General features: G+C 44.9%; 1 protein-coding gene across 1 annotated transcript in view; it reads left to right on the forward strand.

Annotated features, from left to right (window-relative positions):
* PDE9A (phosphodiesterase 9A) overlaps nucleotides 1–13979 on the forward strand; it is a 65330-nt gene that overhangs the window by 28736 nt on the left and 22615 nt on the right. Inside the window, exons 9-10 of the mRNA XM_089659007.1 lie at nucleotides 6699–6785; nucleotides 12463–12567. Coding sequence (XP_089515133.1) covers nucleotides 6699–6785; nucleotides 12463–12567 — 192 coding nt within the window. The remainder of the gene's footprint in view (nucleotides 1–6698; nucleotides 6786–12462; nucleotides 12568–13979) is intronic.

Genomic DNA, 13979 nt, shown 5'->3' on the forward strand with positions numbered 1-13979 from the left:
CTTCTCTCTGGCTGCATTCTTGCAGCCATTGAGAACTAATGTGTGAGCTGTGATTGGTCACAGCTTGTCACATGGTACAAGGCTGTTGTGAATAGCCCTGTACCATGTGACCTCTGTGATCATTCACAGATTTCACAAATAGTAAGTAATGATGTCAGATATATAAAGGAAAAATACGCATCAAACACTAAAGAAAATGGTGAGACGATGTACATGCGTCCCTTCATTAAGGGCAAGTGACATAAATCACAAATAAAAAGACTGATAAATAAATGGCATAAAATATGCCTCCAAAAGTGCTGTGAAAAAGGACTCACAACTAGCGTGAATAATGCCTATAGAAATATACGGTGAGACTGTCCGGATCAAAAACCCGACTCAAGACAAGACTTTCGGACCACACAAAGTCCTTCCACATAAATGTGTTTCAAAAATGTGATGTGACCAGAATAAATAATTATAAATATTGTGCTCAAGTCCCTAATTGGGACTTATTTGTGTTAACACAAACACATCAAAATGTGCCACAAAGTAAATAACACAATGTGCTGCAAAAGACTCTACTAAGCCACAAAATATGTGCCACCACAAAATAACAACAATAAACAGCAAATGTGAAATCTTCAAACAGCTGAATAAACTGAAAAATTCCACGGTAATACAGGTGATACAGGTGTAAAAAATGGGATCCATCACCGGCTGGATTGCCCCCTCACCTTCATGTAGCGACCCCAAGGGGCCAATAAGCCTTCAAAATATAAGATACAGCAATACAGCCAATCAGCAGGTACTTTTTTTAAATATATTCTTCAGATTTTTTTTAACCACTTCCAGTCCGGACACTTTTACCCCCCTTCCTGTCCAGGCCAATTTTCAGCTTTCAGCGCTATCACACTTTGAATGACAATTGCGCGGTCATGCAACACTGTACCCATATGAATTTTTTAGCATTTTTTTGAGACAGATAAAACTTTATTTTGGTGGTATTTATTCACCACTGGGATTTTTATTTTTTTGCTATGTAAATGAAAAAGTCCAAAAATTTTGAAAAAAAGTGTTTATCTTATAAATATTTGCAAATAAATAGTATTTCATCATAAATCTTGGCCAAAATTTATTCCGTTATCTTTTTAGTAAAAAACAAAATAACTCAAATTAGTTTATAACCAAAAATTATAATTTTTAAACATTTTTTTTTAATTTTTGTATTATTATTTATGGGTTTTTTTTCACATACTGTCGCCCCAGCAGTACAGTGTCACCATGGTGACACTATACTACTTGTGGGGGATGAAGAAGATTTTTTTTTTTTTACACTGATTGCTTTTACACCAATAAAGGCTGTAAAAGCAATCATTTCTCCTTCTCTCTATCTGCATTCTTGCAGCCATTGAGAACTACTGTGTGAGCTGTGATTGATCACAGCTTGTCACATGGTACAAGGCTGTTGTGAATAGCCCTGTACCATGTGACCTCTGTGATCATTCACAGATTTCACACATAGTAAGTAATGATGTCACAAGTGACATCTTGCTTACTACTCTGCATGTGATCACTGATTGGCCAATCAGTGAGCACATGATCAGGCCCTCACACAGAGGTCCCGTCCGATGATCGGTGTTCCACTGTGTTCGGAGGACACAGCGGGCACCGGATTGCGGTGCTGCGTGCTCCCAGGGAGCGCGCACAAGCAGGTTGCGGGGAGGCCGTTTATAAACCGCCACCCGACCCTGCACTGCCACCGTCCGGCCGTTTATACACAACAGCCGGACTGGAAGTGGTTAACATATAAAAAAGTCATTTTAACATATATTTTTACATATATTTGTAAATGCATTCCAAAAATTTAGATTTGTATTTTTAAAGACATACAGTATATTTGAAATGTATTTTTAAAAATATTTTTCAAATATTTTTGTAATAACGCATTTCAACATGCAGTATAGATATATTTATTGAAATATATTTTTAAATATATTGAATATGGCCAAAATTGGCGCATTTCAAATATATGGCAATATATTTGGAAAGAATATTTTTAAAATATATTTCAAATATATTTTTCTTCCATGTGGGTATTCTCGGCAGCGGTGGCCTTTTATTAGACAGATCTGAGATTAGACAGCCACACCAAGGATCCATCGTCCAGGTATATATTTACCGTATTCCAATATGAATTCAGATAAAAGATGGAGCCGATGCGTTTAGGTGGCCTCAAAATAAAAAAAATGTAAATTTAAAAAAAAATTATATATATTAAAAGGGAACCTGTCACGAGCAAAAAAAAACAAAACAAAGAAAGAAGATTAGATAACTGGTAATGGATTTAAAAGTTGGGATTCATTGGTGGGGGTTCAGGAAATACCAATTCCGTATCCTTCTTCCATTCTTTGGCGGTGCTGATCATGGAAATTATTAAGCAGATTTATCTTAAGACAAAGCACTTTTGGAAAATGCTTCTTCTGAGAATTAGAATTAAGTCTGTTCTGTCCCGATGGAGTATATTATTTATCTGATACGAACACGTGGCTGTAGAGGAGATAATTAGCACACGGGGGGCTTATCCACCGGCCCCCACTGACGGACTGAACTCTCTGCTATATCAACCAGAGACTCCGGTTTGTTTTTCTAGCGCACACTGAGGATACGAGAGGCAAAATAAAGACTAAAACCATTTTTAATCCCACAATTTCAGCCGTAAGATCTCAGTTTTAATGCTTGGACGAATAGACCAAAATAAAATATTTGGTTCTATGAAAGATTCAGGGAGTGATAGTGAGCACACTCCTCCCATCCTGACTGGGGCTGGGACAAGGGGTGGGCAGAAGGGGCAGCAACCCTGGGCGCAGTGTGAAAGAGCAGAGAATGAACGCCCATTCTACTACATGCTTTAGCAGTGGGGGGAGGGGCGCAGTTCTGCATCCTTGCCCTGGGCACTGGATCAATCTGTCTCGGTACTGATCCTGACTACCCTGCCCCTCCCTGGTCATCAATGGTGATGGGGCACTATTTCTCCTACTGACACCAACGATGGGGAACTATTCCTCCCACTGATACCAACGATGGGGCACTATTCCTCCCACTGATACCAATGATGGGGCACTATTCCTCCCACTGACACCAATGATGGGGCACTATTCCTCCCACTGATACCAATGATGGGGCACTATTCCTTCCATTGACATCAATGATGGGGCACTATTCCTCCCACTGATACCAATGATGGGGCACTATTCCTCCCACTGACACCAATGATGGGGCACTATTCCTCCCACTGATACCAATGATGGGACACTATTTCTCCCACTAATACCAATGATGGGGCACTATTCCTCCCACTGATACCAATGATGGGGCACTATTCCTTCCATTGACATCAATGATGGGGCACTATTCCTCCCACTGATACCAATGATGGGGCACTATTCCTCCCACTGACACCAATGATGGGGCACTATTCCTCCCACTGATACCAATGATGGGACACTATTTCTCCCACTAATACCAATGATGGGGCACTATTCCTCCCACTGATACCAATGATGGGGCACTATTCCTCTCACTGACACCAATGATGGGGCACTAATCCTCCCACTGATACCAATGATGGGGCACTTTTTCTCCCACTAATACCAATGATGGGGCACTATTCCTTCCACTGATACCAATGATGGGGCACTATTCCTCCCACTGATACCAATGATGGGGCACTATTCCTCCCACTGATACCAATGATGGGACACTATTTCTCCCACTGATACCAATGATGGGGTACTATTCCTCCCACTGATACCAATGATGGGGCACTATTCCTCCCACTGATACCAATGATGGGGCACTTTTTCTCCCACTGATACCAATGATGGGGCACTATTCCTCCCACTGATACCAATGATGGGGCACTATTCCTCCCACTGACACCAATGATGGGGCACTATTCCTCCCACTGATACCAATGATGGGGCACTTTTTCTCCCACTGATACCAATGATGGGGCACTATTCCTCCCACTGATACCAATGATGGGGCACTTTTTCTCCCACTGATACCAATGATGGGGCACTATTCCTCCCACTGATACCAATGATGGGGCACTATTCCTCTCACTGACACCAATGATGGGGCACTATTCCTCCCACTGATACCAATGATGGGGCACTATTCCTCCCACTGATACCAATGATGGGGCACTATTCCTCCCACTGATACCAATGATGGGGCACTATTCCTCCCACTGATACCAATGATGGGGCACTATTCCTCCCACTGATACCAATGATGGGGCACTATTCCTCTCACTGACACCAATGATGGGGCACTATTCCTCCCACTGATACCAATGATGGGGCACTATTCCTCCCACTGATACCAATGATGGGGCACTTTTTCTCCCACTGATACCAATGATGGGGCACTATTCCTCCCACTGATACCAATGATGGGGCACTATTTCTCCCACTGATACCAATGATGGGACACTATTTCTCCCACTGATACCAATGATGGGGCACTATTCCTCCCACTGATACCAATGATGGGACACTATTTCTCCCACTGATACCAATGATGGGGTACTATTCCTCCCACTGATACCAATGATGGGGCACTATTCCTCCCACTGATACCAATGATGGGGCACTTTTTCTCCCACTGATACCAATGATGGGGCACTATTCCTCCCACTGATACCAATGATGGGGCACTATTCCTCCCACTGACACCAATGATGGGGCACTATTCCTCCCACTGATACCAATGATGGGGCACTTTTTCTCCCACTGATACCAATGATGGGGCACTATTCCTCCCACTGATACCAATGATGGGGCACTTTTTCTCCCACTGATACCAATGATGGGGCACTATTCCTCCCACTGATACCAATGATGGGGCACTATTCCTCTCACTGACACCAATGATGGGGCACTATTCCTCCCACTGATACCAATGATGGGGCACTATTCCTCCCACTGATACCAATGATGGGGCACTATTCCTCCCACTGATACCAATGATGGGGCACTATTCCTCCCACTGATACCAATGATGGGGCACTATTCCTCTCACTGACACCAATGATGGGGCACTATTCCTCCCACTGATACCAATGATGGGGCACTATTCCTCCCACTGATACCAATGATGGGGCACTTTTTCTCCCACTGATACCAATGATGGGGCACTATTCCTCCCACTGATACCAATGATGGGGCACTTTTTCTCCCACTAATACCATAGATGGGGCACTATTCCTCCCACTGATACCAATGATGGGGCACTATTTCTCCCACTGATACCAATGATGGGGCACTATTCCTCCCACTGATACCAATGATGGGGCACTATTCCTCCCACTGATACCAATTATGGGGCACTATTCCTCCCACTGATACCAATGATGGGGCACTATTCCTCCCACTGATACCAATGATGGGGCACTATTCCTCCCACTGATACCAATGATGGGGCACTATTTCTCCCACTGATACCAATGATGGGGCACTATTCCTCCCACTGATACCAATGATGGGGCACTATTCCTCCCACTGATACCAATGATGGGGCACTATTCCTCCCACTGATACCAATGATGGAGCACTATTCCTCCCACTGATACCAATGATGGGGCACTTTTTCTCCCACTGATACCAATGATGGGGCACTATTCCTCCCACTGATACCAATGATGGGGCACTATTCCTCTCACTGACACCAATGATGGGGCACTATTCCTCCCACTGATACCAATGATGGGGCACTATTCCTCCCACTGATACCAATGATGGGGCACTATTCCTCCCACTGATACCAATGATGGGGCACTATTCCTCTCACTGACACCAATGATGGGGCACTATTCCTCCCACTGATACCAATGATGGGGCACTATTCATCCCACTGATACCAATGATGGGGCACTATTCCTCCCACTGATACCAATGATGGGGCACTTTTTCTCCCACTAATACCAATGATGGGGCACTATTCCTCCCACTGATACCAATGATGGGGCACTATTCCTCCCACTGATACCAATGATGGGGCACTATTCCTCCCACTGATACCAATGATGGGGCACTATTCCTCCCACTGATACCAATGATGGGGCACTATTCCTCCCACTGATACCAATGATGGGGCACTATTCCTCCCACTGATACCAATGATGGGGCACTATTTCTCCCACTGATACCAATGATGGGGCACTATTCCTCCCACTGATAACAATGATGGGGCACTATTCCTCCCACTGATACCAATGATGGGGCACTATTCCTCCCACTGATACCAATGATGGGGCACTATTCCTCCCACTGATACCAATGATGGGGCACTATTTCTCCCACTGATACCAATTATGGGGCACTATTCCTCCCACTGATACCAATGATGGGGTACTAGTCTTCTTCCTACTGACCACCAAGTCTGAGACATGATGTTGAGGCATTTTTTACTCTCACTGGCCACAGCCCGGCCCTTCTAAAGTCTGAGGGACAGTAAACTGGAGAGAGACTCCTGGATTACCGTAACATCCAGTAATAAATCATCTTTATTCACAATCTCAGTTACAGTTTTTCCTTTCTCAGTACTTGTTAGGACCAAGCTGGGGTAAAAACGTTGAGAAAGGCTGGTCTAGGCAGTTGTTCTAGATGAGCCCACATACCTGCATATGAATCCCTCTGATCTCTCCCACACAGATGCTGAGCTGCCTGGAGTTTATGTATCATGAGCTTGGACTTGTGCGGGAGTTTAACATGAACCCCATCACACTGAAACGCTGGCTGGTAGGTCCAAAAGTCTTTCCTTTATTTATGGACGTTCTCTTATCAGTCCATTACCTCTTCCATTAGGATTGTCTATAGGGAAGGTCAGCGGTGGAGTGACAACTCATTGGGGCCCCCGGGCAATAGGGGATCATGGGGCCCCTGTGTCATCACCAACACCCAAAAAAGCCTATGAAAAAGCCAATGAACGGTACCAGGGGCATCTCATGGGGCCCCCTACTGACCCCGGGCCCTCGGGCAGTTCCCGAGTGTTTGAATGGTCAGTCCGCCCCTGGGGAAGGTATTATGTGAAATCTATTTTATGTTTTTGAAAGATTACAATTCCCTCAAAATCCCCTTTTTTTATTATTTGTATACAACATTTATTTGTCAGACAATCAATAAAGGATGCACACGACACCTACTTTGCTAAACTTGCTGAAATCTGTCATTTTTGGTAAATGGCTTCTATGTACACTCACCCACTGCCCTATAGCAGTAATACTGCTACCGGGCGGCAGGGCTGTGCAAAATCACGTATATATACGTGATTTGCATTTCCGTGTAGGGGTGTATTTACCACAAGGCAAACAAGGCATTTGCCTAGGGCGGCATTTTTCAGGGGGGGCAGCAGCATTTTTCAGGGGAGCAGCGCCGTCCCCCGAAAGAAGGAAAGGAAGAAGGGACACATGCAGAACGGGGACCAGGTGGAATCTGAGAGAGGCTGCAGGCTGCTTGATGGTGTATGCAGATCCTGACTCTTGTTCCCGGGGAAGTCCAGAGCTGTGAAGATGAGTGTCTTATCTCTTGCTGGGGTGGGGGGGGGGGGTTGCCAGTGTATGGGGGGTGGTGGTAGTGGAAGGCTCCCTTGCAGGGGCGGACTGACAACTCATGGGGCCCCCACCAATAGGGGATCATGGGGCCCCTGTGTCCTCGCCTACACTCAAACCACACCCAAAAAAGCCTATGAAAGGTACCAGGGGCATCTCATGGGGCCCCCTACTGACCCCGGGCCCTCGAGCAGTGCCCGAGTTTCCAAATGGTCAGTCTGCCCCTGCTCCCTTGGGTGGTGTTGGGGGGGCTGGGGTGTTGTTGGTCAATGTCAGGCTCTCTTCATGGCGGAGGGGGGTGTTGTTCGTTGTCAGGGTCTCTTTGTGGGAAAGGGGGAGCCACGTTTTGTGTTGCCTAGGGCAGCACGAAACCTAAATACACCACTGCCAGTGCCATTAGTACAGTGTCAGTGCTTTTTATTAGCACTGATCACTGTATTGGTGTCACTGGGGATGTCAGTAGCAGTTAGTCAGTTCCCCCGAGTGTCAGAATGCCTGCCCCAGTCCTGCTAAAAGTCACCGATCGCCGCCATTACTAGTATATATACAAAAAAAAATTTCCAGTATCTATACCGCCATTTGTAAATGCTATAACTTTCATGTAAACCAATTAATCTACACGTATTGGGATTTTTTTGTAGCAAAGACACGGAGCAGAATACATTTTGGCCGAAATTTATGATGAAATTTGATTTTTAAAATTTTTTTTAAGCAAAAACTCAAAAAAATTTTATTTATTTTTTTAAAATTGTCGGTCTTTTTTTGGTAATAGCGCAAAAAAAGAAAAAAACGCAGAGCCGATGAAATACCATCGAAAGAAAGCTCAATTTGTGGGAAAAAAGGGCATGAATTTAATTTGGGTGCAGCGTTGCATGACCGTGCAATTGACAGTTAAAGTAACGCAGCGCCGTATGGCAAAAAATGGCCTGGTCAGGAGGGGGGGATTTTCTGGAGGGGGAGGGGTTAAAGGGACTGTAATATTAAACACTATGGCGGCCGCTGCTGTTGATCTCTTCTTTCAAAATGTTCTTTTCCTGACTTTTTTTGACATTTTGGCTAAAACGCTTTCTCAGTCTGACCCAGAACAAGGATGGAAATATGGAACTCTGACACTCATTTGCATCATGCTTGTTCCAGGGCAATGACTCAGAAGTACTGTGTCCTCGCCCACACTCAAACCACACCCAAAAAAAGCCTATGAAAGGTACCAGGGGCATCTCATGGGGCCCCCTACTGACCCTGGGCCCTCAGGCACTGCCCAAGAGCCCGAATGGTCAGTCCGCTCCTGGTGAGGCAGCTAATATTTTCAAAAGAAGACCAGCCATGGCAGCTCCAAACTGCACTTTTCTCACCTTAAAGTGGAACTCCACCCTAAAGGGAAGGTCTGCTTTAACCCCTCGCCCTCCGGAGGATTTCCCCCCCTTCCTGACCAGGCCATTTTTTGCACTACGGCGCTGCGTTACTTTAACTGACAAATGCGCGGTCATGCAACACTGTACATATATTACATTTATATAATTTTTTTCCCCACAAATAGAGCTTTCTTTCGGTGTATTTGATCCCCTGTGCGGTTTTTATTTTTTGTGCTATAAACTAAAAAAGACAGACAATTTTGAAAAACAAATAGATATATATTTGTACTTTTTGCTATAAAACATGTCCAGTAAAAAAATTTGAAAAATCAAATTTCGTCCTAAATTTTGGCCAAAATGTATTCTGCTCCATGTCTTATACGTGTAAATTAATTGGTTTACGTGAAAGTTATAGCGTTTACAAATGGCGGTATAGATACTGGAATTTTTTTTTATACTAGTAATGGTGGCGATCAGCAACTTATAGTGGGACTGCAGCGGGCATTCTGACACTTGGGGGAACTGACTTGGTGTCACTGACATCCCCAGTGACACCAATACAGCGATCGGTGCTAATAAAAAGCACTGACACTGGGCAGGAAAGGGTTAACATGAGGGGCAATCTAAGGGTCAATTGTGTGCTATGTGTGTTTTACTGTGAAAAGCGTGTGCTGCTTTACTAGGGAGATCTGCTGCTTTCTATCTCTCTGCTGTGCAGAGAGATAGAAAGCAGCTTGTCCATGCTGACAGGAGAGAGACCTGAGTTGTTTACACACAGATCTCTCCCCTCTCAGCTTCGACGATGATCACCGAGTCCTGGCCAGGAATTTTCGTCTGGAACTCGGTGACTGACATCCTCAGGAGCAGGGGCGGACTGACAACTCATGGGGCCTCCGGCAATAGGGGATCATGGGGCCCCTGTGTCCTTGCCCAAACTCAAAAAAGCCTATGAAAAAGGTACCAGGGGCATCTCATGTGGCCCCCTACTGACCCCGGGCCCTCGGACAGTGCCCGAATTTCCAAATGGTCGGTCCGCCCCTGCTCAGGAGCCAACTGTAGAGATTTACGTGATTTTGCACAGCATGGCTGCCCTGTAGCAGTATATCTGCTATGGGGTGGTTGTCAGGTGGTTAACGCCGCCTTCCCCCACTCTCCCACTTATTGAGGGTGGTTTTTTTTTGGGTGTGGGTTCCTAGACTTAGCAGGTTCCCACTTCCGATAGGACCGCCTAGGCCAGGGGTGTCCAAACTATGGCTGTTGAAGTACCTGACACCACCTATTCCTGCGCACGGCTTTTTTAAGTGGGAAAGCGGGGGAACCAAGTTCAGCACTGAATGTATGTAATGGCAAGGGGTGCTGGGGTGTGCAGGAGGGTCTATTGATGCTGGCTGTTGGGGGATCTATTGTTGCTGGGGGGAGTCTCCTAATGGGTGATGGGTCAATTGTTGCTGAAGGGTCAATTGTTGCTGGGTGAATCTACTGTTGAGGGAGGGGTCTGCTGTTGCCGATCTGCTGGGAGATCTATTGTTGCTGGGGGTGGTTTTGTTCCTGGGAGTGCTTTTGTTGCTGGCAGGAGGGGATCCATTTTACTGCTTTTTATGGTAACTTTAGCAAATTCTATACAGAATTTTTGACACCGCAAAATGATACTTGGTTCTGTATTCACTAAAAGGGGTGGTACTGGTAGGTGGTGCAACCAAAGGATGGCGCTCATAGATGGGTAAGGGGCGGATACAAAGGGATACCTGGAAGGGGGGAGTTTCTACACCTATTCTCTGAGAGAAAAACCCCCTGACTATTGGACCAGAACCATCATCAGCATCCTCACTGGCCCTAGTAAGTAAAGGAGGAGGTGAGGCCAAGATCACAATTACAGAAACTTGCCACAATTTAAACAAAAAGCTTCTGGAGCTACCTAGCAGAGAATGAACCAATATGCTGTACCTGGAAATATATTTCATCAAAGCTCTGGAGCTGTATACCACTTCCAAAAGATAAAATCAATTTTATTGTTCAACACAAGCCCAAATACTCAACCAAGAATCTTCCCACTAACATATGATTAAGCTCCAGTACGGGGCAAAACGCGTTGGTGGGAGTATCCTGGGTGCAGTGTCTGTGCTGACCAATAAGGTTGATTTGGAAGTGGTGTGCGGCTGTAGAATGAATGATGTGTGGGAGGAACAGACACTGGAGGAGTGAGCACCTACAAGCTGGTTTGTAGGTGGTTTGCTGAAATGCAGAGGTTCTAGGTCAGGGGTCTCCAAACTATGACAATCCAGCTGTTGAAGTACTACAAGTCCCATCATGCCTCTGCCTCTGGGTGTCTTGCCTGTGGATGTAAGAGTCTTGCAAGGCCTCATGGGACTTGCAGTTCCTTTACACCTGGAGGGCCATAGTTTGGATACCCCTGGCCTAGGCGGTCTGAGCAGAAGTTCTCTTATCTCACCAGCCACCTTCTTGGAACACATCACAGGTCCCAAGAGGCTGCGGGTCCATTCACAAGTGCCACTCTCGGTCTCTCAGTGTGAAGTCACAAGGACTCACAGCTGTCTTTCCTTAGTAAATATTCTGGGGACCTGAAGACTGGCCGGACCAGGTGAGGACAGCTCTGAATCCCTGGACAGGTATCTGTCCTATTTTTAAAATTCAGCATCCACAATATTTGTAGCTGCTGGTTTTTTTTTATTTATTTGTTTATTTATTTATTTTTCTTAAAGGGTAACTCCACTTTCATGGGAAAAAATAGCAAAAAAAAAAAAAATATAGAGTATACAATTGTGACACAAGTCATATCGCAATTGAATGTTATTAAAAATGACCTTTGCTTTTCAACCTGCAACACCGATATTTTTTTTTTAAAATGAGATGCAATATAGCAACCTGGAAGCATTCTGTATACAGAAATGTCATTTCCTGCTTGTGTGATTGGCTTCCCGATTTTCCCAGAGGCCTGCACAAAAATACAAAGTCAGATTTTTGGCATCCCTGCAACAAAAATGTCATTTTTAGTGAGATACTCCCAAAAGGAAATTACGTTTAAAGGGATGCAAACCCTGCCGCTTTCCTCATTAGAGTCCTGCAGGTGCAGCAGCTGATTGATAATTATAAAATTGCTCACATTCATTTATAGACACAGACAAACAGTTATTTCTTCAGAATAATAAAAGGTAGGAATCTGCTAGAAAGTTTGTTAAAATCCCTGCAATGTACAGAGATCACCCAGAGAGGAAGGTTTTTTTTTTCTCAACAAATGTGGAGTTACTCTTTAAGAATGAAGAACTGTGGGTTGTGCTAGGAGGTTAATAGGCTCCTGTCAAAATTGGCCCTAGTATGTGCATGTATGCATGTGGACCTTAGAGTGTAAGCTCCTTGGGTGCTGATACTGGGGGAAATGCGCAGTATGTAAAGCTCTGCATTAATTGTCTGCATTACATAAATACCTGTAATAAATTAAATAAACATCATGCAATATATGTAAGTGTGTATGTTTTTGTTTTCGCTGATCTACTTCAGTTGTGTATCCAGGAGAACTACAGAAGCAATCCATTTCACAACTTCCGCCATTGCTTTTGTGTGACCCAGATGATGTACGGAATGATTCATCTCTGCCAGTTACAGGTTCAGTAGACACCTTCCTCCTCTGTTATTTTTTTTTATAAATGTACAGTTGCAAGAAAAAGTATGTGAACCCCTTGGGATTACGTGGAGTTTTGCATGAATTGGGCATAAAATGTGCTCTGAACGTCATCTAAGTTACAACAATAGAAGAACACAGTCTGCTGAACATAATACTACACAAACATTAGATGTTGCCATGGTTTAATTGCACATAACATGTAAACATTCACAGTGCAGGGAGGAAAAATTATGTGAGGCCCTAGCTTAATGACTTCTCCCAGAGCTAATTGGAGCCAGGAGTGAGCCAACCTTGACTCCAATCAGTGTGATGATAATGGATGTGTTGCTGACAGCTGTCCTGCCCTTAAAAAACACACACCTGTTTTGGGTTTACTGGTTTCAAGAAGCACTGTCTGATGTGAACCATGCCTCGCAGAAAAGAGCTCTCAGAAGACCTACGATCAAGAATTGTTGACTTGCATGAAGCTGGAAAGGGTTACAAAAGTATCTCCAAAAGCCTTGATGTTCATGTGTCCACGGTAAGACAGACTGTCTACAAATGGAGAAAGTTTAGCACTGTTGCTACTCTCCCTAGGCGTGGTCGTCCTGTAAAAATGACTGCAAGAGCACAGCGCAGAATGCTGCATGAGGTAAAGAAGAATCCCAGAGTGTCAGCTAAAGACCTACAGAAATCTCTGGCACATGCTAACATTTTTGTTGACACATCTACAATAAGGAAAACATTAAACAAGAATGGAGTACATGGGAGGACACCACGGAGGAAGCCATTGCTGTCCAAAAAGAATATTGCAGCACGTTTGAAGTTTGCAAAAGAGCACCTGGATGTTCCACAGCACTACTGGCAAAATATACTGTGGACCAGGGGCAGACTGACAACTCATGGGGTCCCCAGGCAATAGGGGATCATGGGGCCCCTGTGTCCTTTCCCAAACTCAAAAAAGCCTATGAAAAAGGTACCAGGGGCATCTCATGGGGCCCCCTACTGACCCCGGGCCCTCGGGCAGTGCCCGAGTTTCCAAATGGTCAGTCCGCCCCTGCTGTGGACAGATGAAACCAAGATTGAGTTGCTTGGGAAGAACACACAACACTATGGGCCCAGCACACCAACATCAAAGGCCAAAGCACACCAACATCAAAACCTCATCCCCACTGTAAAACATGGCGGAGGGAGCATCATGGTTTGGGGCTGCTTTGCTGCCTCAGGGCCTGGACGGATTGTTGTCACTGATGGGAAAATTAATTCCAGAGTTTATCAAGACATTTTGCAGGAAAACGTACGACCATCTGTCCGCCAACTGAAGCTCCGCAGAGGATGGGTGATGCAACAGGACAATGACCCAAAGCATACAAGTAATTCAACAAAACAATGGCTGCAACAGCACAGAATACGC

The sequence above is a fragment of the Staurois parvus genome, unplaced genomic scaffold (genome assembly GCF_062004578.1).
Source record: "Staurois parvus isolate SC_StPar_1 unplaced genomic scaffold, SC_StPar_1.0 ptg001122l, whole genome shotgun sequence".
Lineage (NCBI taxonomy): Eukaryota > Metazoa > Chordata > Amphibia > Anura > Ranidae > Staurois > Staurois parvus.